The sequence below is a fragment of the Numida meleagris genome, chromosome 16, assembly GCF_002078875.1.
Source record: "Numida meleagris isolate 19003 breed g44 Domestic line chromosome 16, NumMel1.0, whole genome shotgun sequence".
Classification (NCBI taxonomy): domain Eukaryota; kingdom Metazoa; phylum Chordata; class Aves; order Galliformes; family Numididae; genus Numida; species Numida meleagris.
In genome coordinates this window covers 9,569,247-9,593,017 of record NC_034424.1, presented here as the reverse complement: position 1 = coordinate 9,593,017, position 23,771 = coordinate 9,569,247, and the positions used below count along the sequence as shown (strand labels likewise).

At 42.9% G+C, this 23,771-nt stretch overlaps 2 protein-coding genes across 3 annotated transcripts in view; one reads left to right on the top strand and one right to left on the bottom strand.

Annotated features, from left to right (window-relative positions):
• Positions 1-1,671, bottom strand: part of PBX3 (PBX homeobox 3) — a 98,922-nt gene extending 97,251 nt beyond the window's left edge. The window contains exon 1 of the mRNA XM_021414028.1: positions 514-1,671. The gene's annotated coding sequence lies outside the window, so the exon portion shown is untranslated. The remainder of the gene's footprint in view (positions 1-513) is intronic.
• MAPKAP1 (mitogen-activated protein kinase associated protein 1) overlaps positions 1,817-23,771 on the top strand; it is an 84,849-nt gene continuing 62,894 nt past the window's right edge. Inside the window, exons 1-4 of one of the 2 annotated variants that reach the window (XM_021414023.1) lie at positions 1,817-1,947; positions 9,712-10,035; positions 13,530-13,619; positions 18,062-18,210. In XM_021414023.1, coding sequence (XP_021269698.1) covers positions 9,777-10,035; positions 13,530-13,619; positions 18,062-18,210 — 498 coding nt within the window. In that variant the 5' untranslated portion in view covers positions 1,817-1,947; positions 9,712-9,776. The remainder of the gene's footprint in view (positions 1,948-9,711; positions 10,036-13,529; positions 13,620-18,061; positions 18,211-23,771) is intronic. The other variant, XM_021414022.1, reaches the window with a different exon arrangement.

The window sequence follows — 23,771 nt, the reverse complement described above, 5'->3', positions numbered from 1 at the left end:
CGGGCGCCGGCGGAGGCTCCGACCGCTCAGCTCTCGCGGGGCGGCTCCGTGCCCGCCCGCTCCCGCGGAGCCCCCGCCCCCCGGCCGAGAAACTTGTGATTGGGCCGTTCGAACGGTCACGTGGCCGGGGCGAAAGCCGCTCCGGCCCCGCCCCTTCCGTTGCTATGGGAGCGCCCGGGCCGAGGCTTCGCTTCCCCTCCACGCCGCCCCCCGAGCCGAGCCCGGCGGGCGGCCAGAGCCTGCGCGGGAGCGGCCGTGGGCGCCGCGCGGCAGTGCCCGCAGCGTGGGTAGCGGGCTTCCCAGAGAGGCGTTAAGGTTTCGGACAGCTGGGCGTTAGGGGACGTCACTTCGGAGCGGAGGGGTGCCCAGCTTTACGAAGTTAGGTTATCTCGGATCTATTTGCAGATACGCATGGGGCTGTTGCAGATGTGACGTGCGTACAGAGCACAAGCAACAGTTCGTGCTCTCGAGGTGTTACCTTCAGATCACCGCCACCCCCCGCGGCTCCCTTACCTGCACAGCCGCGCGTGGGCGTCGCTGCACCGTGACCAGTGCCCTCCGCTGCGAGCCAGGTGTGACCGAAGTTCCACGGACGCTCCGTGCGGTGCTGGGGAGCCCCGGCAGCAACCGAAACGGCGCTCAGTGGTGGGGACGCGCTTTGTCTGTGATGGACAGCTCCAGCTGAAAGAGGCCACGTCCAAACTAAAACCTCATCCTCGTCTCTTTGACACCTTGTGGATGTACGGCTGACAGCTCAGGCTCAGCGTGGCTGGAAGAGCTCTTCATCTTCCTCCGCAGCTCCTGCTGCTCTCCTCTCAATCACAGCTGACATCACCACGTCACCTTCCCTCAGCACCATCACTCCGATGTCTCCTGTTCGATGTGGGGCCTCACCCCGTCGTCCCACGCGGGAGATGTTTACCTGGTGTGGGTTATCTCTGGTTTAACGACGCTTTTACTGTCCCTTCAAGTAATTAGCACATGTATTCAAATTCTAATTATCTTCCATCTTGATGACCGTGGCATTTTCTGATATGAACAAACGTGCGCTTAGTGTCACCCAGCTTTATTAAAACTGCTACTCCAAAGAGCTCTTTTATTATCATTATTTTGAATATTTTGCAAGTCGGCTTGCGTTTGTTCACCAAGAGCGAAGCTTCGCAGACAGACAAACTTGCTTTTGTGGAGGCGTACAGCAGTTTAGAGGCAGTTCGGTCACGGCTTGGGCCCGCACACATCCCCAGCCCCGGCGGCTCAGGACGGGCACCCCGCGCTGCACAGCGCTCTGCGGAGCCGAGGGCCCGGCCGACGTCCCACACGTGTGCCTGTCCCGTGCCGAGAGAAGGGCCGGCTTCAAACCGCGCCAGGAATACAAGTCCCAGTGCTCCTCAGCCAAGCGAAAAACTGAGAGAACTTGGAAACAGAATCGGTGTAAGCTGTCAGAACTCAACTACGTAGCTTCATTTGGAGTCAGTGCAGCTGAAAATTGTCACTAGTTTTCTTCATTAAAAATTTACAAGGACGTTTCAAGGGATTTTTTGTGTTTCTATTCGAAGAGTCACTAACTGCATGTTTAATCATAAAATTTATGAACACATCATTACGAAATCTCTAAACGCTCGATAACGCACGTCACATCTCCTTGCAGCAGAGCGTGCCTCGGCCCTGTTTTTACCACAGCACTCCGCGCTGCCTCACCGCCTCACAGCAGCGGCGCTCCCGCGCCGGGCAGACCACGACGCCGCCGAGGGGACGGAGCCCGCCACCGCTGTGCGCATGCTCAAGGCGCGGCAGCCGCCGCGGCGCCACTTCCGGGGGCGGCGCTTCCGGGTCGCGGCGCGGCCCAGCTCTCTCGCTGCCGCGGCGTTCCCCGGCCCCGGAAGCGCTGCCCGGCCCGCCGGCGGGGGGAGGCGGTGCCCGGCCCGGCCCCGCGTAGCGCCGCAGCCTGTAAGTGTGAAGGGGAACGGGGCCCTCGGGCGGGCTGCGCGGGGCGTGCCCGGTGCCGCCCGGACGGTTTCCCTTCGGGCCACGGTCCGCGACTCGTTCCCAGAGGAGCCGCCCGCTGCCGCCCCGTGCCCCGGTCGCCTGTGGGGAGCGGAGGGGGCCTGGTCCGTGCGGGCGGGAGCGGCTCGCGTTCCGCGGCTCCGTTTGCCTGGCCGTGGAGCGAGGCTCGCGCCTGACCCCGTTCCTCCCCTGCTGGCGGGGCGCGGTGCTGCGGGAGCTCGGCCCTGCCCGCCCGGAGGTGCGGAGCCGGCCTGGGCTCTGGGCCCGGGGGTACGTGCACGGCCGGAATTAAACTCTCTCACTTGTGTTGTTCTGTTTTTGTTTTGTTTTGTTTTCCAAATTCAGAGTAAATCTATTCATGGACGCTTTATCTGGGTTAGATTTTAAAAAATGATATCACTGCGTGTAGATTTCTACAGAAAGAATTCAAGTGGTGAAGCAGAACCAGTTTAGTTCCTTGGAGTAACTTGTTTCACCCAGCTGCAACGAATGACACACTTGACTTCAAATGTAGCTTTTCCTTTGGGTCATCAAAGAAGTTCGAGCAGTTTGGCGGAGTGAGGGTTGTGTTACTCCTTCTGTATCACTGATGTTCCCAAACTGCTGGAGGCATTTGAGAAATACACCAGTGAAAGGCCTTTTACTCTAGCCAAGAGAGCAAGAGCACGGGGAGAAGGCTGCTTGCTGTGGGGCAGGACCATGGCTTGGCACCTCCCCAGGGCTGGGGTAAGGGCACTTGGGGTGTGCAGGGCTCGGGCTGCCCTCGGGTCCTCTCCAGGACGGTGGGGAGCAATGGGCTGATGCCTCAGGTTGGGATACAGAGACAGCGCTGCTCCTGGGACACAGTGTGCTATTGCAGCAGCATCAAGTCTTTTGGTGCCGGGTAATTCATCGTTGTGACACTACATCATGTTTGGGATGCACCTTGCAGTGATTTTAATGTCTTATGTTTTGCCAGCATCAGTTCTCTGTCAGAAGGGACCAAATGAGGGCTTTCTGTTGAACAATACCACTCAGAAAGATCCCAGTATGCATTTTAATATTAATTGTGCAAGTATCGAGAAGCTTCATTAAACTGTGATACCTAGCTGCTCTCTGTAAGTTCATTTTCTTGTAGAGGACAACACAAGAGTAATCTCTGTCTTGTTTCTTATCTAAATCAATTATTCCAAAAGCAAAACAAAACTCCTTAAATGTGCTTTGGCCACCCTTGAGGGAGAAGGACCAAAAGTTTGACAAAACAGAAGTTGAAAGCCAGAGAAAAGACAGATTCATCTATTGCTGAACCAATAAGAACGTGTTCAGTTACATTTGTTGCAGAGTCCAAAAGAGGCTTGATGTCTTGCAGGTGTTTGTGTTTGTCCAAGGGTACTTTTCTGTGCAGTGAAAATATTTCCATGCAGTAAGAAGAGATTGGAAACAAACTGGGGGAAAAAAAAAAGTCAAATCTGAGACAATTTCTTGTGGCCTATGCTTCTGTTAAGCAAATAAATGCTGCAGGATACATAAAAGAAGAAAACCTGCTGACTTGTCTTTCAAGTTTTAGCTCAGATGAGAAAAATTAAAAACCGGAATTAGAGATAATATCGGTAAAATAAACTGAGAACATAGAGGAAAGTTTAAAAAAAATGCTGTGAACAGAAGTTATTAAAAGTTGCTAGAATTAAATTCTAAATTCTAGTGGTCTGCTCTTCTTTTGTATCCCTTTCATTCCCTGTATAACGTCAAGTGTTTGCCCTGCAATAAGTTTTATCCATGGCTAGATTTACAGTCTACGCTTACGATCTACATTTTTGAGTATACTTTTACAGTTGCTGTATACAAAATGAAATCTTCATAAAAAAATACTTGTAAGTTAGCATTTTGATAGACCGAGGTCACATTTTCTAGGACTGAAATGCACTATTTTGTTGAAAAGCTATTTCTGGAAAACTGAAACTGGATCTGAATCTGTAGCAGGCGCTTGGAGGGGAAATACTGCTTTCAGTTAGAAATGCGGTGATATAGTTACGTAGCAGCATAAAAGCTTTGAGAGTAGGCTGGTGAATGGGCTCCAACAGAGGCAGGTGTGTTTTGTGCAGTAGGTCACTGCAGGGTTCCAGCTGCACGAGCCCAGCTGCAGGCTGACATCAGGGAGCAGCAGGCGTGTTTGGTGCTGATGCTCGCTGCGGATCCTGCAGGTTGCTGTAGGTACAGCACAACACAGGTCTTTGTCCCGGGTCTGGAGCACGACCTGCAGGGCTTCAGACCTCCATGTACTTTAACACCTTTGAGACCAGTTCGGCTTCAACACCTCCAGACAGGCTTTACAAAGCAGCTGTGTGGGTGGAGCACAGGCAGCTCACAAGTAATTCTGTAACTGAGCACTGGCGGTGCTCAAGAAAGTCCAGCAGGTGCTGCATCCATTCACAATGGTCTAAAGAAGTGGAAGGTGGCCTTGAAAAGCCTCCTTCTGTCTCTTTCAGTATTATATAGACCAAAATATGGGGAAGTGTTGAAGCTTTCTATTTTAGTCTTTGCTGTTGTTAAAAATTGAAGTTTCTTAAAGTGTTTGAAACAGTTATGGAATTTTTAGGCTACTGAGTACTATAATGAAAGGAGCCAGAATGGAAACTGTAATCTAACACTTGGGCAGTCTGAGCCTATACTTTTAGCCAAGTGCTTGTAAGTAGATATTTTATTTGCCCATCCCAAGGAGTATTAAAGATTAACAAACCATCATTTAGGCAAGCGAGTGAGAAATCTTGGTTCCATGTAAAAGTGTTGTGCATTGCTGAATGTATTTCTTGTCAGCTTCCTGTGCAGGCAGGTGTGGTCAGCCTTACTGGCACGGGGGCTGCTCGTCCTCATTTCTAGAACAGGGTATTCAGCAGAAATGAAAATAAAATGGAAATTGCAGCGTGTTATTTAAAAGATATCCTGGTTTTGTGTGTTATTTTAAAATAAATAGTCGTGAGAGTGAATTCAAGCAACTGTTTGTTTTTGTTGTTGTTGTGTGTTTTTTTCTGGATGATAAATTCTCCTGAACACAGGCTCTGAAATTAGGCAGTAGCGATTCCAGCGTGTTGGGTCCTCACAGTCCGATGCTGCGGGTGTAATATGTGTGCCAGGTAATGCTTGCTAGCCAGTAGGAAAAAATAAGCGTCATCACAGACATTAAAAATTAAGCAGAGTGTTTGCACATATTTAGATTAGGCAAAAAAACAGGCAAGATGCAGCTTTTCTAAACTGTTTCTATCCAAACCATTCAGCGCAATATCAGAATGAAAAATGACAACACTTTGTCATCTGTTCAAATTGATATTGCACTCTTTGCAGTGACAGCTGAAAAGGCCCACAGGTGCCATATAAAGAGGTGACCATGTTGTCATATTTCATTTAGGCATCCCTCTGCAAAGCCATAATTACCTAATTAGGTTGTTAATTAGGAGATTAGCATTTCACTATATTGATAGAATGCTCTTTGCAGGCGTGAGTCTAGTTACAGATTTGTCTGCCCTAATTTATAATCTTTGCATTTTTTTTATACTTATTTATTTGCGTAAAGTCATGATGCAAGATAGCTCAGGTAGCTGAGAATCAACTTGTTTGCAATTAAATGAAGATTTGACAAGATCAGGAAACAAACAGGTAAGAGTACATTTTCTTCATATGGAATCCAGCGTTCTCTCCCTCCTTCCCTAAAGCTCAGTAACTAAAGCATGGGATTTGGCGTAACTTGCATCCTGACTAGTTTGACAGCAAAAATACAGGCAAGTTCCTCGTAGTTCGTGCATATAGGAATAAATATCCAACGTCAGATTGACTTTTCAGGTTGGAAAACTAACAGCGAATTTTGTCAGAACTTGTGTGTCACGTATTGTTTTCTCATAACTTTCAAATTCCCATTTCACTTGTGAAAGAGCACCACTTTAAATGATTATTTCCTTTTTAATGATAGGACGCAAAGCATGAATGACAGCTTCTCTAAGTAAGTATGCATTCATAAATGCACTTGAGCTTTTGTTGAAACATAGATTTGAATTTTCATGTATTACATTTCACTTTCTTTTATCCTGCATACACAGGAGTCTGGCATTCAAGGGTTTTGATTATTTGTACTGCTGCAAATGTAGATAGCCAGGGCCATTTATGTAGCAATTGCAGACAGAAGTTAACTGTGAAATTATTTCATATAATGTGAATCATGAATTTTGAAGTATATTCATACTGTCCTATTCCAGCTTGTCGGGTGTAGGGAAAAATCAATTTTATTCTAATTGCCCATTTTTTCATTAGTTTTTAAGATTACTTTAAAGACCTGCAGTCAGAGAGGTGTGTAAGTTCAGTGCATGTGGAAGTCCGTGAGCACTGAGGTGTAATGTTGTGTGATTCCTCCAGCCTGCGGTGCTCAGAGCACGTGGGCAATTGTTTCAGAGCCAAGTTGTAACCTCCAGAAGTTGCATTTTGGTTTGGAATGTTTTTGTTTATAACGAGTAGGGTTTCATTGGCTATTACTTCCTGAAGGCGGTCAGTCAACTTGAACGTCTTTTCCATAAGAGCTGCAGGTCTGTAGAATTAGAAATAGGAAATATCCTTCTTCTGCTTCTCATTCTTACTTTTTACTTTTTACATTTATTAATACACAGTTCCTTACAGGAATTGGCAGGAGAATGTTGTGCGGAACTTCCAGCTGCTTTCAGCCATTTGATCTGAAAGAGCCTTACCATTGAATTGGTAAAACTTCAAAGCTGTAGCTCTTTTCTGAAGCAGAAGAGTTTCTGTTGCTGACAGCTTTCTCCAGTTTTTATCACTTATTGTAGATTATTTAGAGGCCTAGGAGTAAATTTGCTCACATGGGATATTCGGGATTATGGAAGGCATAAATATAGAACTTCTCTGTGAATCAAGCGTTTCCTGTGCCCTGGTCAGTAGCAGTGTGTCACGACGAGGTGCCGTTAGCTTGCAGCTTTGGGAGCCATAGCTGTGGGAATGAAGGTGAGCTGGCAGTAAGCAGATTGTCGTTGGCTGAGCTATAAATAGGCGTGTTTTCTTCTCAGATCTCAGTTGGTGACCAGTTTGTGTGCTTGTTCTACATCATGCACATGCACTGTGCTAAGACTGCATTGCGTGGGCCAGTGCGTGTGTGATAACGGGAGCAACGTGTCAGAGTTGAGCTGTTTTAGCGCTCGAGCAGGAGCCGGGCGTTGGGCCGGTGCTCCTCAGCTGCAGTCACCGCGCACGGCCCGTACTGCGCTAGCAGCGTGTGAGCAGCCCGCAGCGCGGCGAGGGCAGCAGCCAGGAGCCAGCCGGGGGGGGCGGGCAGGCGAGCCCAGCCCTGTGCAGCCTCCTCTGCTCAGCGGAGGGAGGGGCTCCCCCAGACCTGGCTCTGTGTGTTGGAAACCAGTGGTGGCGTTCGATACAAGGCAATGGTGCTTTCCTCAAAGTCAAGGAACCTGCATTTAGCAGTTATATCATGCTCACATCAGACATTTGCTGTGTGGGGAGATGTTTAGGGGTTTGGGTAGGGGAAGAGGAAAGTGAGGAAATCTGACTCTTATTCCGGTGAGTACAGTGTGTCAGGGAGGGCTGCCAAGAAGAGGTGATTCATTGTGGCAGTGAAGTTTCCTCTCTAAATTCAGGTTCTACACCTGGGGGTGACTCCACAGCCTCTGTGTGGGACCTCGTGTCCCCTCCTCAAAGCCGAGTAGCTGTTTAGAATGTCGTGTCTTACTTATTTACTGAATTACGAGTGAGGTTGATCTGCATAACAGCTGTGCTTTGCTTGCTGTGAAAGTCTATAGGTGCTGTAAATACAGCGGTGGGTTACTAGAAGAGGAATACTCGTGGTAAAAGCAGTAGCTGCAGTCCAGCTGCCTGGCAGCTCCGTGCACCCTCTGAGGGCTGCTGGTGCCGGGCGGTGCAGCTCTGCCTGAGGCCTGGCTGCGTGGTGGCAGGGTCTGTGGGGCTGCGGGGAGGTTGGATAACGTGTAGAGAGCACAACAGATGCATAATAAAGATCAAGAACAAAATGAGGGGCCGCTCTGGGTCTGTCCCCCTCTGTGATGCACCACGGAAGGTGTTTGCTGATCAGTTGCATCTCATCATACCACCAAATTGAATATCTGGTCCTACAGAAATGCTGTTAAGGCTGCGTAGGTTTCACATTGCTCCTTTCATTTTTAATGTTTGCACAAAGTATGCATGACAGCTGCCTGCAAAGTATTTTATTTAATAGCAGTATAATATTTAGATACTGCAAGTGTTAAAAATAACATTGGCTTTTTGTTGGTGATTGAAGAATGTATAAGTTGCTGGTGCTTGGAAAGTCCCTGACTTCTTTCAATTCAGCTCCTGCCTGTGGGTGAGATAACGGGCTGTGGGTGTGAGGAATGCAGGGAGGCGGTGTGCTGGCAAATCTTAGGAGCCCTAAAAATCGATCCGATACCTAATGTTGATGAAATTGGTTATGTGGAGGTTTAAAGATATTCATATAAAGGCTAGCAAAGTTGAACTTTGCTTCTTTGAATTCTTTTGTCGTCTCCATTTCTCTGACCAGATCTGTGCCATCTAATCGTACTTCGCTTCTATCCAAAGGAGGAACCAGTTAGAGTTGTGTAGGTAGCAAATGCTAAAGTATGGCATGAAGATCTAAACTGAATTTTAGGTGCTGCTTTTTTTTTTTTTTTTTTTTTTTTTTTTTTTTTTTGAGGACTGTTTGCATTAACTGAAATTTCTATGAATACTTAAGTATTACTCAAAAATTAGTTTTAATGTATCCCTTTGAAAATTCTGAAGAGGAAGAAGGGAAACGTGTTTGTATTAAACTTTGGACTTTGAAACAGAGTTTCCGGTAATTTTTCACTGTTTCTGTTTATGAGAAAAGTGATTGCGTGTGTAAAATGGTAAAGAAGCTTGGGTAATTGAGCACACTGACTGCTAATAGCATGAAGTCGGGGTACAGAGTATAAAGGTAAAAATCTCGCATCTGCTGTTACATGTTGTTAACTCCCTTAGCAGACATTAAATCATTTCAAGTACAATAATAGTGTGGGAGGTACATTAACTAACCATTAACAATCTTATAAATACACAATTAACATGCCAACATTTATATGACACATTGATGGGGCAGCAGTAATTTTTGATTGGGAGTTTGTGGACCTTTTAGAAGCCTGAGGCAGTTGCTTATTTAAGCAAGTTCTTACTGCTCACAGGTAAGCACGGCCTTTTTCTGATAAGCAGTGTGTTAGGAATTATATTTAAACTGCATTCTCGGTGCGCTTTTAAAACGTCTGCACGCTGTACTGAGCCGTGTCCGCAGCCTTGCGGTCGCGTCGCCCCGGTCACGCAGCCTAAAGGCCTTCGGCACGTGTGCTACAGCAAGGAGACGTTCGCCCGAAGGCAGGATGTGTTTGCCTCGGGGCCTCTTGCTTTGAGGACAACGAGGAATCCTTCAGGGAGAGCAGGCCTACTTTCTGTAATGGAAATAGTCAGAGAATGAAGAACAGAACTCGGGCTGGTGTGACCCACCATGAAACCACCGTTCTTTAAGTGGATCTCAGCAATCCTTGTAATTTAAGGAAATTGGAACAGAATCGAGATAATTCGCTGTACAAAACTGAATCAGATTTTGTGCATCCAAAATATGAACCTTCTTGGTCAGTGTTTGGTTGGTTTTTTGTTTGTTTGTTTGTTTTCTGAATGCTGTGTATGTTGTATTTCTAGGTGCAGTGTCCATGAAACAAGATGGAGAGAAGATAGTACAGTGACGCGGTGGTCTTGTGGGCAGAATGGCTTTCCTGGACAACCCAACAATTATACTTGCTCACATTCGGCAGTCACACGTGACCAGTGATGACACGGGGATGTGTGAAATGGTCCTGATAGATCATGATGTCGATCTAGAGAAGTTTAATCCCTCATCAACATATGGAGACAGTTCTTCAGAAACACAGGGAAGCAATGGTGAGACTCAGGGCTATGTATATTCCCAATCAGTCGACATTACCTCAAGCTGGGACTTTGGAATTAGAAGACGATCCAACACAGGTAAGTGATGTTTGCTGCAGAAACAATGTCAGCCTTCTAATAGAAACTGAATTTAATACTATGTGCGTGGACAAATCATAGCATGACTAGCTAGATATCTGCCAAAGTTTTCCTTTCATAATACAGAGCCCCTTTTTGTAAAATAGGTGTTGTGATTCAGATACTTTGGTGTGCTGTCAACTGAGTTTTAATTGCTGTTTTACTTAATCTTGTACAGAGGAACATTGAGGTAGTCACCTTTACATACTAAAAAAAAATGTAAAGACATCAGATCTAAATCCGAAGTACATGAGCAGTCTGGTATTTCTGTTGTTACTGTCTGGAGGGGTGTTAACTTTTGAACAGGACAGTTCTTTTCTGAGAAAAATCTTCCTAGTAATGCATCAAATCTATGCATTATAAAAGAGAAGAATGAAGTTTGTGAGGCAGCAAAGTGAATGATTTGTCTACATTTTTTTATCTTCTGAAGTCTTCTATCTAAGAAAAACATTGAGCTAGGCTTTAAGTTAGCAAATTAGGAAGTTTAAGGATGTACACCTTTTCAAAATAGGCTCCGTTTATCTTGAGTAGCAGAAAACTGTCCCATTTATTGGTAGGAGCATTCAGACTTCTGCTTACACCCAAGGAAAGCTACAAACAAAAACTACAATATCAAATATGTTTGAAAAGGTTGATGTGGCGTGGTCAGTATTGATCTGTTTTTCTGTTACAGCCTATCCTATTTTTTCCAAATTATTTCTGAAGGTATAACACCACCTAGAGCTCAGAAAAAACATCTGTGCTCAGTCTAAAAGGTAAAATAGCAGTAAATATCTGGCAGTACCTTTTACAAATCAGTTGTCAAAAGTTGCGGAAAGACAGGGCACCGGTCTCTTTTAATTGAGTTATATTTGGAAATGAGCTGGCGATGTACCTGCAGCTGGTTCGGAGGCACGGTGTAAAGTTTGTTGTGCCAGACTGCCTGACGTCGTCCTGGAGGACTTGTTTAGCTCAGGTAATGGTGCAGTGTATGAGCAAGGAGAAGCAAAGTTTCAAGATTTACAGAATTACTCCAAATTTATTTATTTTCCTCAAGTAGACTGAGGAAATAATCTCCATTTAAGTTATGTTTGAAACCATGAAAGTTTTAAGTTGGTGTCATATTCTAAAATAAAGGTTAAAAAGTTCAGTGGGGAGCCAGTTTTCTGCCTTTTTTCATCAGATATGTGAGCATGCTGATTTGGAAATGAATGTTCTGTGTGCCCTGGTATCGAAGTTATCCCTTCGATTTGAAGGCGATGCGCAGTGGAAGAGACACGTTAGGGCTCTGCGCATTGTGTTTGGGGAGGATGAAGGTATCCTCTGCCATTGAGATTTTCCTCCTTTTCTGCAGGAGCTGGCGGTCATAGGGGTCTCTGGCTCCAGGCTCCATTCCCACGCTGCCTTTGCAGTGCCATACCCAGGCAAACAAGTAACGTGGAGCTAGGCCTGTGCACGGTGTTATGTGAAGGGGAAAAGCAAATTTCCCCATCTGTGTGGCTAGAAACAAAGGCTCATCTAATAGTTAATGAGACAACGTTTGGTCAGTTGCTTTTTTCACTCAGAAAGCTTTCAAACTAACATACTTGTGAGAATAAACCTTAAATAACTGGAACTTTTAATAGAGGTACTGATAGTTCCATCTAATGTGGAGCTGAACGGAAGTGAATGCTGTAGGATTGTTTTATAGCAACCGTAGATGGAAGAACTCAATGGCGTTAGTGCAGACAGTGGCTGCACGGTGAAACTCAAGTTCTGACCCTCACTTCTGTGGTGACCTTCTGCCTCCTCCTGCAGGGCCACAGCAGGGTGGGCTGCCCCTGGAGCCAGGTCCCTGCTGTCAGCACCCCATGGAGCCGCACCATCCTTGGGCAGGGGAGCACCCCCCCGAGTCAAAATCCTCCTCTTTAATGAACTGGTGACTGCGGTTACCGCATGCCATGAAAACATGCATTATTCTTATTTCTGTTCTACGTGTTTTCCTTTATTCATTTTTTCACATGCAAATCTTATAGATATTTTATGATGGTCCACTTAGGCTGGAAGGGTTTCAGGTGGTCATTTTTAACTGCGGTCTGGATAATGGTTAGAGGGGAATAAAGGGGTTTCTTTCACAATAAAATATCCACACTGCAGTGGTGTTTTACCCAATATTTGAATTGATGACTGGGAATATCACCTTCCTTACTTCTCAAAGAGCTGCACAGAGGCATTTATGCGTTGGCCTCTTGTCTGTGGGAAATAGGCAGTGCAGTCTCTCTTTGTGTCTGTACCTTATACTGGTTGCTGCAGCTTCAAAGTATTGGAACTGCTTGAATATTTTTTCATCAGTTACCGGGCTGAGAGTTGTTACGGGGGAAAAAATTAACTTCCGTGTCCATGGTTCTGTTCAACGACTGAATGTAAAAAAAATATTAGTAGTAGAAGACATGAAAATATTTATTAACCTCCTTTTTAATTGGCAAAATGGCTCGGGGAACTCAAATTGTACCTAAAAATTGTTGGAGTAATTCAGTATTTTAGAATCCCTTCTGAAAACCCATTTTAGTTAATGAATGATCTCAATACATCAAAATTGCTAACGTATCCAGCAAATTGTTTCCTTCTGTGATCAACACGACTAGTCCTGCTTTCCAGCCTGGCCTCCTTCCTCGCTGCGTGCCGTCTGTGACGCCGCTTGCTCCTTGTTGCGTTGGGCAGCGGCCCCGTCTTCAGCCGCGCGTCTCCCGGGAGCGCCTTGCAGTCAGGACAAGGCAGCGGGGCTCTGTGGTGCCCTGCCCTGCGGCTCCTTTGCTGTCGTGCCCCAGCTCGAGGCTTTTCTTCCAGCCCTGTTTTGAAGATGGAGTCAAAATATACCTAAAGAAATATTATATTCATTTTAAGGTTTGACTAATGTTGTGAAGATACAAATCATTTATTTTACTACCTATAAACTGTTTCAGCATACTGAAGAAAAAGCTATGCTAATTTATATAGCTTTGACATTTTATAATTTTCATGATTTTTAGATAAAGGATTTTATATTTAAAACTTTAATAGTCTAGTCTGAGTTCATTTATCTTTAATTTTTGAAACGGGTAGAGTAATTCATAACAGTAATTTTATTCCTGTAATGTAATATTCACTTCAGTTCATTTGTGCATTAAAATTCCTTTAAGACCGTTATTAATGATTTATATAATGAAATGTCATATTAATCACAGAAGTTTTCACATTTTATTATTCTCTTCCATGTTAATACTATCTTTATGATCTCTATTAATGTTTTATATCCTCTAATTTCAATTATAAATCAAGAACATTTTCATGTTTTTGTTGGTATTTGCTTTTCAGGGGTGCCACCTTTAAAATTTTATGACTTTTTCTCCTACATATGCAATATAAAACATCTTTATTCATATAAAGATAGTTAATTATGTCTTTGTTTATAGTAAACTTTCATTGACAAACTTATAGTTATAATATTTCTTTTCAAGCTCAGAGACTAGAACGTCTGCGGAAAGAGAGACAAAATCAAATAAAATGCAAAAACGTTCAGTGGAAAGACAGAAATACTTCTTACTCAGGTAAAAAGAAAAGACCTTCTATCTTCCTACTGTTTTTATTTCTGCTTTTGATGGCATTTTCAGTTCATAATTTTCACTTCAGCTTTTGAGGCATAGAAGAAATACTAATGATTGTATTTGCCTTCCGTTCCGCAGTTCTGCACGCCCCGCCGTGCGTTGTTGGGGGGACACAGGCCTCCCATTTGTTTTCACCAGTGACAGGGCATTGCAAATTACTGATAAAGGCAAAACAGAGATCAAATATTTAAAACCTGCATGGCTGGACTGAAATACGTGGAGTGGCTGTTCAATATCTTTGTGCCATATAAGTTATTAATGCAGTGTTGGGGATTTCTGTTGTAACCTCATTATCTTCTATGAATTTTGTTGTCTCAGTGAGCAAGAAATGGGCTCTCAGTATTATTGTGACACACTTCAGTAACAGGACGTACTGTCTTTGCTCTATGGGTAGGTGATTGGCACGTGCCCGCATTCAATGTGCAGGGTCGTTATCTGCATGTAAGTTATGGCTTTCCAGCTGTTTCCAGCAGCATTTGGTTTGCAGAACATGCACAAGGATTTCTTAGAAATGGACATCTTAGAAATTGTAATCTCTTTTCTGGGTAAGGGGATATGTATATATGTGATCTACTTAAACAAAAGCACAATAAATGCTGCCCTAGCTTATTTTGCCTTTTCTTGGGGAAAAACCAGTATCATTAATTTCTCCAAGAACGTATGCTGCTTTCTTTATTATTAATATAATGCAAAGTATTTCTGACTTGGGTATTCTACACAGTTTCTGAGTTCTCTTGTTCCGTAGCTCAGGCAAGTATCTATTCCTGTTGTATTTGACACACCTTCAAACCTCTGTGTGGTTTGCCATGCCTACTTTGTTCCAAATTTGTGTTTTGAGGTCCCCGTGTAATCTCCTTTTATTTTTTTTTGCCTAAATCCATGTATCTTCCTGTCATTTGCAGAACCTTCTCCAGTTGTGTAATTCCTCTTTTAGAGGAGTGAACGAAGCTGCTCACATGAGCAACACAGTTGCACTAATCCTTAGTGCAGTGTTCAGCTATGTTTGATACCTCTATTAATGCATTCTAAAATGTTTTTGCCTTTCTACTTCTGTAAGCAGAGCGGTATGTTTTAAAGTTTAATCTACCATAACTTCCAGCTCTTTGCTCAATAAGTTTTTAGCATTTGATCAGTGATGATAAAATTCTTTCTCCTTTTAATCCCTAGCTTTCACTGTTTGATATTGCTTTACACTAAATTGCAATCAGATTCCAGTTTCCTGCTCTCCCTGCTGCTTGTGTTTTCTTATTCGAATGGGCTCCACGGTGACATTTCGTTCTTCTGAGCCCCCTTGTAGATAAGCATGACACATCAACCAGCAACAAAGGAGGTGTCCTGCACTGTAAAAGTGTGCTGGGTTTTACATTGGTCCTGCAGAAGCAGGGGGGTGGATCAGTCCCTCCCGGTTGCAGATCAAATTTAAATAAAAGATATATTATGTAAAAACTCCAGACGCTTGGCTTTGTCACTGAGATTCTTCGTGTTTCTTCACTTAATTGCATGAAGAGTAACACAGTAGAAAGAGACCAGGAAAAAGAGGAGTCCTGAAACATGGCAGCTGCATCTTCCTTTTTGTCCTGTGTCTGTTCTGTTCCTTGCGTTTAGCATTATTGATAAATATGTATGAAAACAGTAACCATAGGTGTAGCTGCTTCACACAGGAGGAATTTGGCTGTTCTCTTCTGCCTGTATTTATCTGAGCTCTAGACAAAGTCAAGCGTATGGCTGACACCCTGCTGGCTAAAAGGAAGCTGGAACGTTTCTGGTTTGTACTGCATTAGTCTGATAACATCATCTCCATAGATAACTCATTGCAGAGATGCATTGCCGTAAGAAGAAAATCTTGGAAGCGTTTCCACTGTCCTGGAGGTGGATTTATAGTCATAATTCGAGGCATTAGACAAAAGATTATCCTTTGTGATTCTTTTTTTTTTTTTTTTTAATTACTATATGCAGAAATAAAAGTATACTAACCAGAATAAAAGGGTGTGAGAGATAAGTAATTTTGTCTACGGTAATAAGGAATAAGAGTATTTTTCACTTGTCATCTGTTTGCCCACTGTTGTGAGATGAGCTGCTTGCCTTGTCAAAGGAATGAGGTAGAGAGAAGGTTGTAGTGGTTGCACAGACTTAGAAAAGAAACTGTCTGCGTTTGGAGCTGGTTAGGAGATGAGCAGGTACAGAGGCGCCCCAGGGGAAGCTGGCTGGAAGTAAAGTGTAACACAGCCGAGGTTTTTTTGTTTGGTTGTGCCACCAATTCACACCACCTTTATATGCATCAGTACTTCTTCAGTAAAATGAATAACACCTCAGCTCCATGCCATGTAGACAGAAATCACGTCGAGCTGAAAAAAGCACCATGACACTGAATAACAGCAGAGCTTACTTTCAATTAAGAATTAAAAATACACAATTCAAGCTAGTTCAATGTAAAGAATGAGGTCTTTTCCTCCGAATTTTCTCCGTGCATTTCAAAAAAAATGTTTTCTCCTAGATTGAAGAGAATAAGTGCAACTCTCTCAGTTGTAGTCTATAAGAAATTACTTGACTAAACACTTAATGAGAGATAATAGTTTTTTAGAATCTATCTTTTAGGCTTTCTGCACAAATCTTCAGAAGGTTTTCAAGTAATTCTGCCTAAATGAGGTGCATTTTTTGAAATTACAAAGATTTTTGGCAATGGAAAATTGTATCCTGGTCAGCTGAGTTTAGTCCCATAGAATTATATAGTATTATAGAACATACGTACTATTTAAACTCTTCAGTCACGTGAGAAATTTGACTTGTGTGAAACCCGTACAGAAGTCAAAGCAAAGCAGACATCGCTCTAACAAATGCAGAGTGATTCTTGAAATCTTCTTTCTCCACATCAGCACAAAGGAAACAGTAAACAAATCATCTTAACATTTCCTTAGAGACAAAACTTGAAGGTACAATACTTGCTTTTTTTCATTTGAGCCATTAGAACCATTATTTTGAATTTCAAGGCACAAAGTACTTTCCAAATGGCTGAGAAGTGCCAATTAATGGTAATACTCTAGCATAATTGTAATTGAGATTATTTTTTTTCTAACAAAGGTAAGCTTGTTACAAAAAGAGAATGCCTAAAGGTGTTCAAGATGGCACATTTAAGAAGGATTTAATCAATTTTTTTGGATAATCGAAGCCTTTCACAAGACTGTTGGGTATCTGCTAGTATTGGTGTTTAGCACCTTTGCCACTGTGAATTTTCAGGCTGCTAAAAATAAACTGTGTTTCTGAGTAGCTATAATTTGACATGTTTTAATTTCACAGCTTAGGAAATGAATCAGCTCTCTGCAGATCGCGTCCCTAGTCAGTCTGCCTTAGGAGCTTTGTCATTTCCTTGGAGGAGCAGCACGTAAATCTTTCAGATGTGAGAGAATCCAAAAGTGTGAACGCAGTGCAGAGCCAGTCCAGGAGAACTGGTGCTGATTCTCAGGTAGTGATTGATTGAGTTTGGGGCACTTTGTTCCTAGAGCAGATGTGGAGAAAACTTGTCCAGATTCAGTCACAGTTTGTCACAGATGAGACCTGTTGGTACTAATATGCTAAAACACCCCAGGCTCTGTCCTGGTTTTGTGGTGTCCTTGTAATGCAAAGAGCTCTATTTTTAAAACAAATATTTATTTTTAAGTATGCCTGTAACTGTTGAATTAAACCATTGCCAGTAATTCAACTATGCAATCTCTTCATATGAAAAGAGCTTTATGACAGAGACCTTACGAGACCTCACGGATCCCACAAAGTACTCATTAACGTTTACCACCTTTGATTTAGAAAGTTTGTTTTGTTTTTTAAATTACCCAGACTCTTCGTCTGGAATGTTGTTTTCGGGTTTGGCACTTTGAGAGGACCTGCATGCAGTCTTACCTTGAGAAGTAAAATCCAAAGAAATGATGCTTTTGAGTGAGATGTAGTCCCAGCCTCCAGCTGACAACGTAGTGACGTTATAGTATAGCAATCGAGGAACATCATATCACGTGTTACAAACTTAGTTTGAAGTGCTGTTGTGTGGCCTCTTGTAGATGGGGCAGCAGTTCTTCACTTAGAAAAAACAGGCAAGCAGAAAGACCAGAACTTCTTAATTCTTTCTGAGCCTTTATTTTTATCTTGCCCCAAGTGGATCTTGTGCTGATGTGTTCCTCTGTGTGAGGAGAATGCATCTCCTGCTCAGCCCGGTATTAGTGTTGTGCAAACTTCTTGTATTTTCGTATCTTTGTGTTGTAAGAGTGCTGGTAGATCTGAACATTTGCTGTTTTACGCACTTTGTATTGTTCCCTCTCTTGTAATGTATCTTTTTGTGGTGATCAGTAGTCTCTGTACATCTCCTAATACAAATGCTGTCATCTCTTTTCTATCTACAGCAGAGGAGCTGAGCTCACTGTTTGAAAAGAAGAATTTCAGAGTAAGATCTCCGTGTTCTGGGAAGCAGTCGATACTGTCTGTGCGACTCGAGCAGTGTCCGCTACAGCTGAATAACCCCTTCAATGAGTACTCAAAATTCGATGGCAAGGTAAGTGAACCCAGTATGTTTCTCACATCCAAGTGGTCCCTGACCTGAAGATGATGGGCTGTAGCAATTCTTGCCTGTATATACCTGTTCAAACATCAATTAGACTTTCTAGTGGGCTATCTGTTATTTTGAAGTGGTTAAGTAGAAACATTCTTCTTTTAGTCTTCAATATAGTGTTTCCAGCTTCAGTGGAACAGTTCTTGCATTTCTGTTACAAAATTACCCTTTACTTCGCTGTTTCCCTGTCCATCAGCTTCGTTAGGTAAGCATTTGGTGTGGTCAGTCCTTGGAGATCTAACAGTCAGTGGTGAGACCCTTTATAGAAGTGCTTCGGCACCTTTTGCTTAGCCACATCACAGCACTCGCAGAATAGTCTTTCTGTTGTAAGCTTTACACTGAAATACAAACGTTGGTGTGGTGGATCAGTGTCATCTTTTCCCGAAACAATTATGAATACTGCGCGGTTGTGTTTTGTGCTGGATTTGTTTGTGGAGTCTGCTGTGGGAGTGTGAAGTTTGAGCTTCGTTACCGTTGTGTGGGAAGAATTTAATATTCTATTAAGTATTCTTAATGTGGAAAGTCAGATCTGTAACTCTGCTAACATATCCAGTAGTTAGAATGTTTGTGGAATGGTAACTTTTAGGCCATGAGGTCCACGTGGCAAAAGCTGCCTCTGTTTTTATTTCATACTTACTGGTATGTAGTAGTTAGTGCTAATTTGGTTTTTCAAATTTTCTGGCATCATTAATAAGTGATAGCAGTACTTTGCTGATAACACTAAAACTTAGGACACCTTGCAGTTGTTACTTCATGAATTCTCAGTTTGGCAAATATCTACATTCACTTCCAACAGTCAAAACATAGTGAAAGTGAAAATAAAATCAATACTTCTTTAAGAGCAGGTTATTACAGTTCAGTGATACCCCAGTCCTGTTGCTTTAATACTCGTGCCTCAGTCAGGCTTCCTGTGTGAGTTTTGCTCAGAAACTTGAAGAACTTAATTGTGTTTCCTTCCCACTTTGATAATCCAAACTACTTTTTACCATATTGATATGAATTATAGTTGACTGTAATTAACATCTTAATTTTCATAATTGTCCGATATATTTAGCGGGTGATTGTTCCATTTGAAGGATATTGTACTGCACAAATTAGTTTCAGATATTAATGAAATACATCAATGTTACTCAATCGTGATGTGTAGCATATGACGTAAACCAGCTTGCTTGGGATTTAGAAACCAAAACACCTACTGAAGTCTCCAAAATAACTGAATTGGCATTTTGTTAGGCTAAAAATGAGCTGTATTAGTTATAAGAGCGTTGTTTATTTTATTCTGGTAGGTTTTTCAATAGTATGCTTATGAAATTTATTCTCCACACTTCCATACGTATTGCCATCTGAGGGAGAGAAGAAACACAGCAGCTCGCTAGTGTCCTACTCTACTTCTGTCCATTCTGTTGTGTTTTCAGATGGTAATGTAAAATCAAACCATCCACATTTTTGAATTATTTTAATGAAATACTACAAGTCTTGTATTTATTCTTATTGATAATAGATAAATGCTATTTTTCAGATACAGTTCTTTCTGGGAATAGCATGTGACTTATTTACATAATTAGCAGAGCCACATATCTCTTGGGGAAATGGGACATAATTGGGGAGAGGCAGGAGGGATAAGGAGGGGCCAGGGGCCTAATTAAACATGTCTTTAAGAAAACCTACTTAATTATGTATTTACTCAGGGGATCACAATGGCTCTGAAATCTTTAAGGTTATAACGAGGCCTTTGTTTTGGTTGTTCTGGTTTTTTTAGTAGATTTGTATTTGAGTATTGTAGCGCATTTTCAGCTGGCTGAATAACACCTGTGGTTCACTGGCAAACCTTCAGGAAAGCTATTTACTGTTGTCTGTGAGCTTTGTTCACTTCTGTACTCGTCTTAACTGCGTGCAGGATGGTTTTAACTTACAGTAATTCAGCTCCTAGCTGACCTGAGATGGTACAAAACCATTTTATTCTGGGTCTTCCCCCTCTGCATTTGATGTATCATTTTAAGCTAATCAGTTAAATATTAGAAAATATTGTGCACCATAACATCAACGAAGCCTATTTATTAAAATGCTTACATCTTGCAGGCGTTTTCTGCCAGATTTAAAGACCTTTTCATAACCACTTCTGCAATTTTATGAAATAATAAAATTTTAAAGCACTCTAATTTCTTCCTGTTCTGATCAGTTCATTAATTACCAAAAAAAGTAGAGAATATGGCTTATGAAATGCAACTCCATTGGAAGCATTCTAATCAGCTCAAGAATTCAGGTGAGTCTTATCACATGGTTACACAGGACAGACTTGTGGCTTTTGCGTGCTTTGTAAAACTTCAGCTCTTCACCAGAAGATGCACTTAATAACAATTCTTACCTGCATCTTCAAGTTTTTTCCTTAATAAAGTTAATGTAAACCTAACCTCCGCAGCTGCTTGCATGGTTTGTAAACCATGTGGGATGTACCTCCTGCTTAATAAACCGCGCAAACTCTTGCAAAGAATATTGTATGAAAAGTAGTCTTTACTTATTACTTAGGTTGTCATTGTAGAGAAAATTACTTGAAGGCTTAAGAAATTAGTGGCCAAATTGGTTTCCTTTATCTGCATGCAAACTACATTATTGTACATTTTATACATAAGTTCTGGTATGTTGCAGTTTACAAGATTTGAAAAATTGTATTTTGATTGCTTACTGTTCCAACTTGCTGACGATTGATAGGTTGGGAAAGTAAGACTGACTGTAAGGCAGACTTGAAAGCTGTAGCCAGGCACCAAAAATGAAACACCAAGAGCCTCGGAATCACTCTTTTCAGCGACACAGCTGTGAGATTCACAGCATTCAGCTTACCTGTGGCTCCCAAAAAGAGAGGTTAATGACTGTTGATTTTTAGGAATGAAGCTCTGTTGCAGAATCAAGACCTTAATTGCTCTGCTCCCTTATTTCTGAATGTAGAAAATGGGGGTAGTATTGTCTGCTGGCTTTCATTAATTGTTGTAAAAGTATGTGTTTTCATTCAATAGAAATTCAGACTATTTCTTTTCAAATCATGAGTGTAGCTTGCATGAGTTGCTGGAAAGTGGGGTGATGAGACCTCTCTGAGATATTAATCTGAAAGGATACTGATTTGGTACTATATTAATGTCAAAGCTATTCAACCATATGACTGTTCCTACTGCTAAGAAAAACATTAGCAGGATGTGTTTAGTTACTGGGATAGAAGAAAATCAGGCAAGAATCAACTATTCAGCTTTGCAGAAACCTGAATGAATAACTCTTGCTAAGGACTCTGCTTACAATTCCCGTTGAAGTAATCTTTGAAGCCATTCCACAACCATTTTTCTTCCAAGTCTGCTGCCTCTAAGAAATTCTCATCGCTAAAGTGTCTTGTCAATTCAATTTGAGATGCCTGTCACCACATGGCTGCTCTTACATCCCTAGAAGAATGCTACCAAGCACCAAAGTGCTAATGAACGGTCAAAAAGAAAGAAATACTAAAGATATGCAAAATAGTCAAAGGAGAAAGTTGGAAGAAAAGAAGGGATCATGAGCCCTAGGCAAGCTTGGTGTACAAGGCCAAGAACTTTTATCGTGTGCAGACTAGTCTTCTCAAGATGCTTTTTTGTTGCTATATTCATAATTACTGGCTGAAAATCAAGGTCTAAGGAATTCTTCTAGTTTATATGTCTGACCTTATAGGGCCTTTTTAGGTTTACTTGACTACTGGAGAAAAGTTTGGCTGGACAGATCCTAAAAATCCTGTTGCAAGGAGCGGTACCACTGCACAGAGTCATGAGTTGGGGTTTTTGCGGGTAATTTTGGTGTTGTGTTAAAGTCAACAATTTCTCTTACAGCAACTGTTTCAAAAATGATGCTGTAGCAAGCATGGGGGAAGGGATAATTCATGAGTGCTAATTGCTTGGCTGTTAATTTTCATAAGTGTTGATAGAAGCAGTTCCTTAAATTAAACTTTGTTTAAAATGTATCAGGGGAAATATTCCGCAATGTCGGGCCTGAAGTGAAAATTAATATGAATGCTGTGGCAATTAACACGTACTGGTTAATAGCTTTTAGCAGCATTTTGGGATGATAGTCCTTAAATACATTTTCGCATGCTGCTCTTGTTTCAGTCTTGTTTGAGTGCATTTCTGGATAATTGTGAACAAATGTTTTCTACGATGCCCAGAATTAAATAGTTTCCCTCAAAGAAAGTAGATAAAGAAGTTAGGAAAGAAGCAATAATGCAGTAATTAATATGGATAATATTTAAAATAATCCAGGATTAAAATCTGTGTGAACTAATTTCTGTTTAAATATTTTGCCCCTGAGTAGAGTGTGCTTTGTCTGAATACGTTTGCAAATTTTTTAAAGCATTTGCTTGTTCCGCCAATCTTAGTGGTTTCCATACCGCCTGCACGCCATCAAACACTTGAAAGAGAGGCGTCTGCCACGTTATTATTCCGTGAGCTTTCCGAGGGCGTTTCAACGAGCTGGGCCTCGTCCCGCTGCCCAGGGCACACGGCTGCCGCGGCCCGGCCCTGCTGCGGGCGGCAGAGCAGGGCGGGCACGGGGGCAGGCCGCCGCCTCCAGCTCAGCAGCTTTCGGGGCTGCTCTGGGGCTGGTGGGCACCTGAGAGCCGTGCTGGGAGCAGGCGGCTGTGTTGCGCTTTCCCCTCAGGGTGCTGCAGCTCTCTGTAAAATCTGTCACCCAGCCAGGCTGGGGAGTGCTGTTGCCGGTGACAGCGATGTCTCGGCTCGGTGGCGCAGCCCCAGCGACGCTGGCTTTCATAATTCTGCTGGTACATCCGCGGCACAGAGCAACACCCATCATGCTCCTGTGAAGGTGGAGATTCTTAACTGAAAAATTAACGCTTCCTAAAACAGATTTTCTTTCACGATACATGATTAACGTAAGTCATCCTACTAGTTGAGTCGTATTCAAATGAAACACCCCTACGTTAAGAATGCCAGGTTTGTTCTTGATTTGTCAGAGCTGTAATGGTTCTTACGCCGCTCAGCACAGTGAGCTGCGTCCCCTGTCCTGCCAACGTGGGACGCTGGGCTGGGTGGGCCAAGCCCTGCGCAGAGGGAGCAATTGATGCCATGGAAGTCACAGCATACAGGCCTTGGGTTTCCACACAGTACTTAAAATAGATTAAGCTCGGCTGTTGCTCAGTTTAAACGAGTTCCGAACAGAAGAGCCACTGAACAGGAGACAGGGAGATGCTGTGTAACGGCATTGCAGCGGCCCTGAGCCCAGCTGTGCCTCCTGCAGGCCCAGCACACTGCCAGGCCCCTGCGAGCGCTGGTGTTCTGCTGCTGGCTCTGTTGAGGGGTGTCACTTTTATCTCCCAATTCCAGACATCTCACTCTCACTAAAAAATGTTTTTCTGGCCTTATGCAGATTATATTAATGTGGATTTGGTTTGATTAACCTCTGTCTCAGGGGCACATTCGATTCACTTCTCCCTCCTCTGTACCTTGCTTCAATCTTCTGCTGCTGTTGATTGCAGGTGC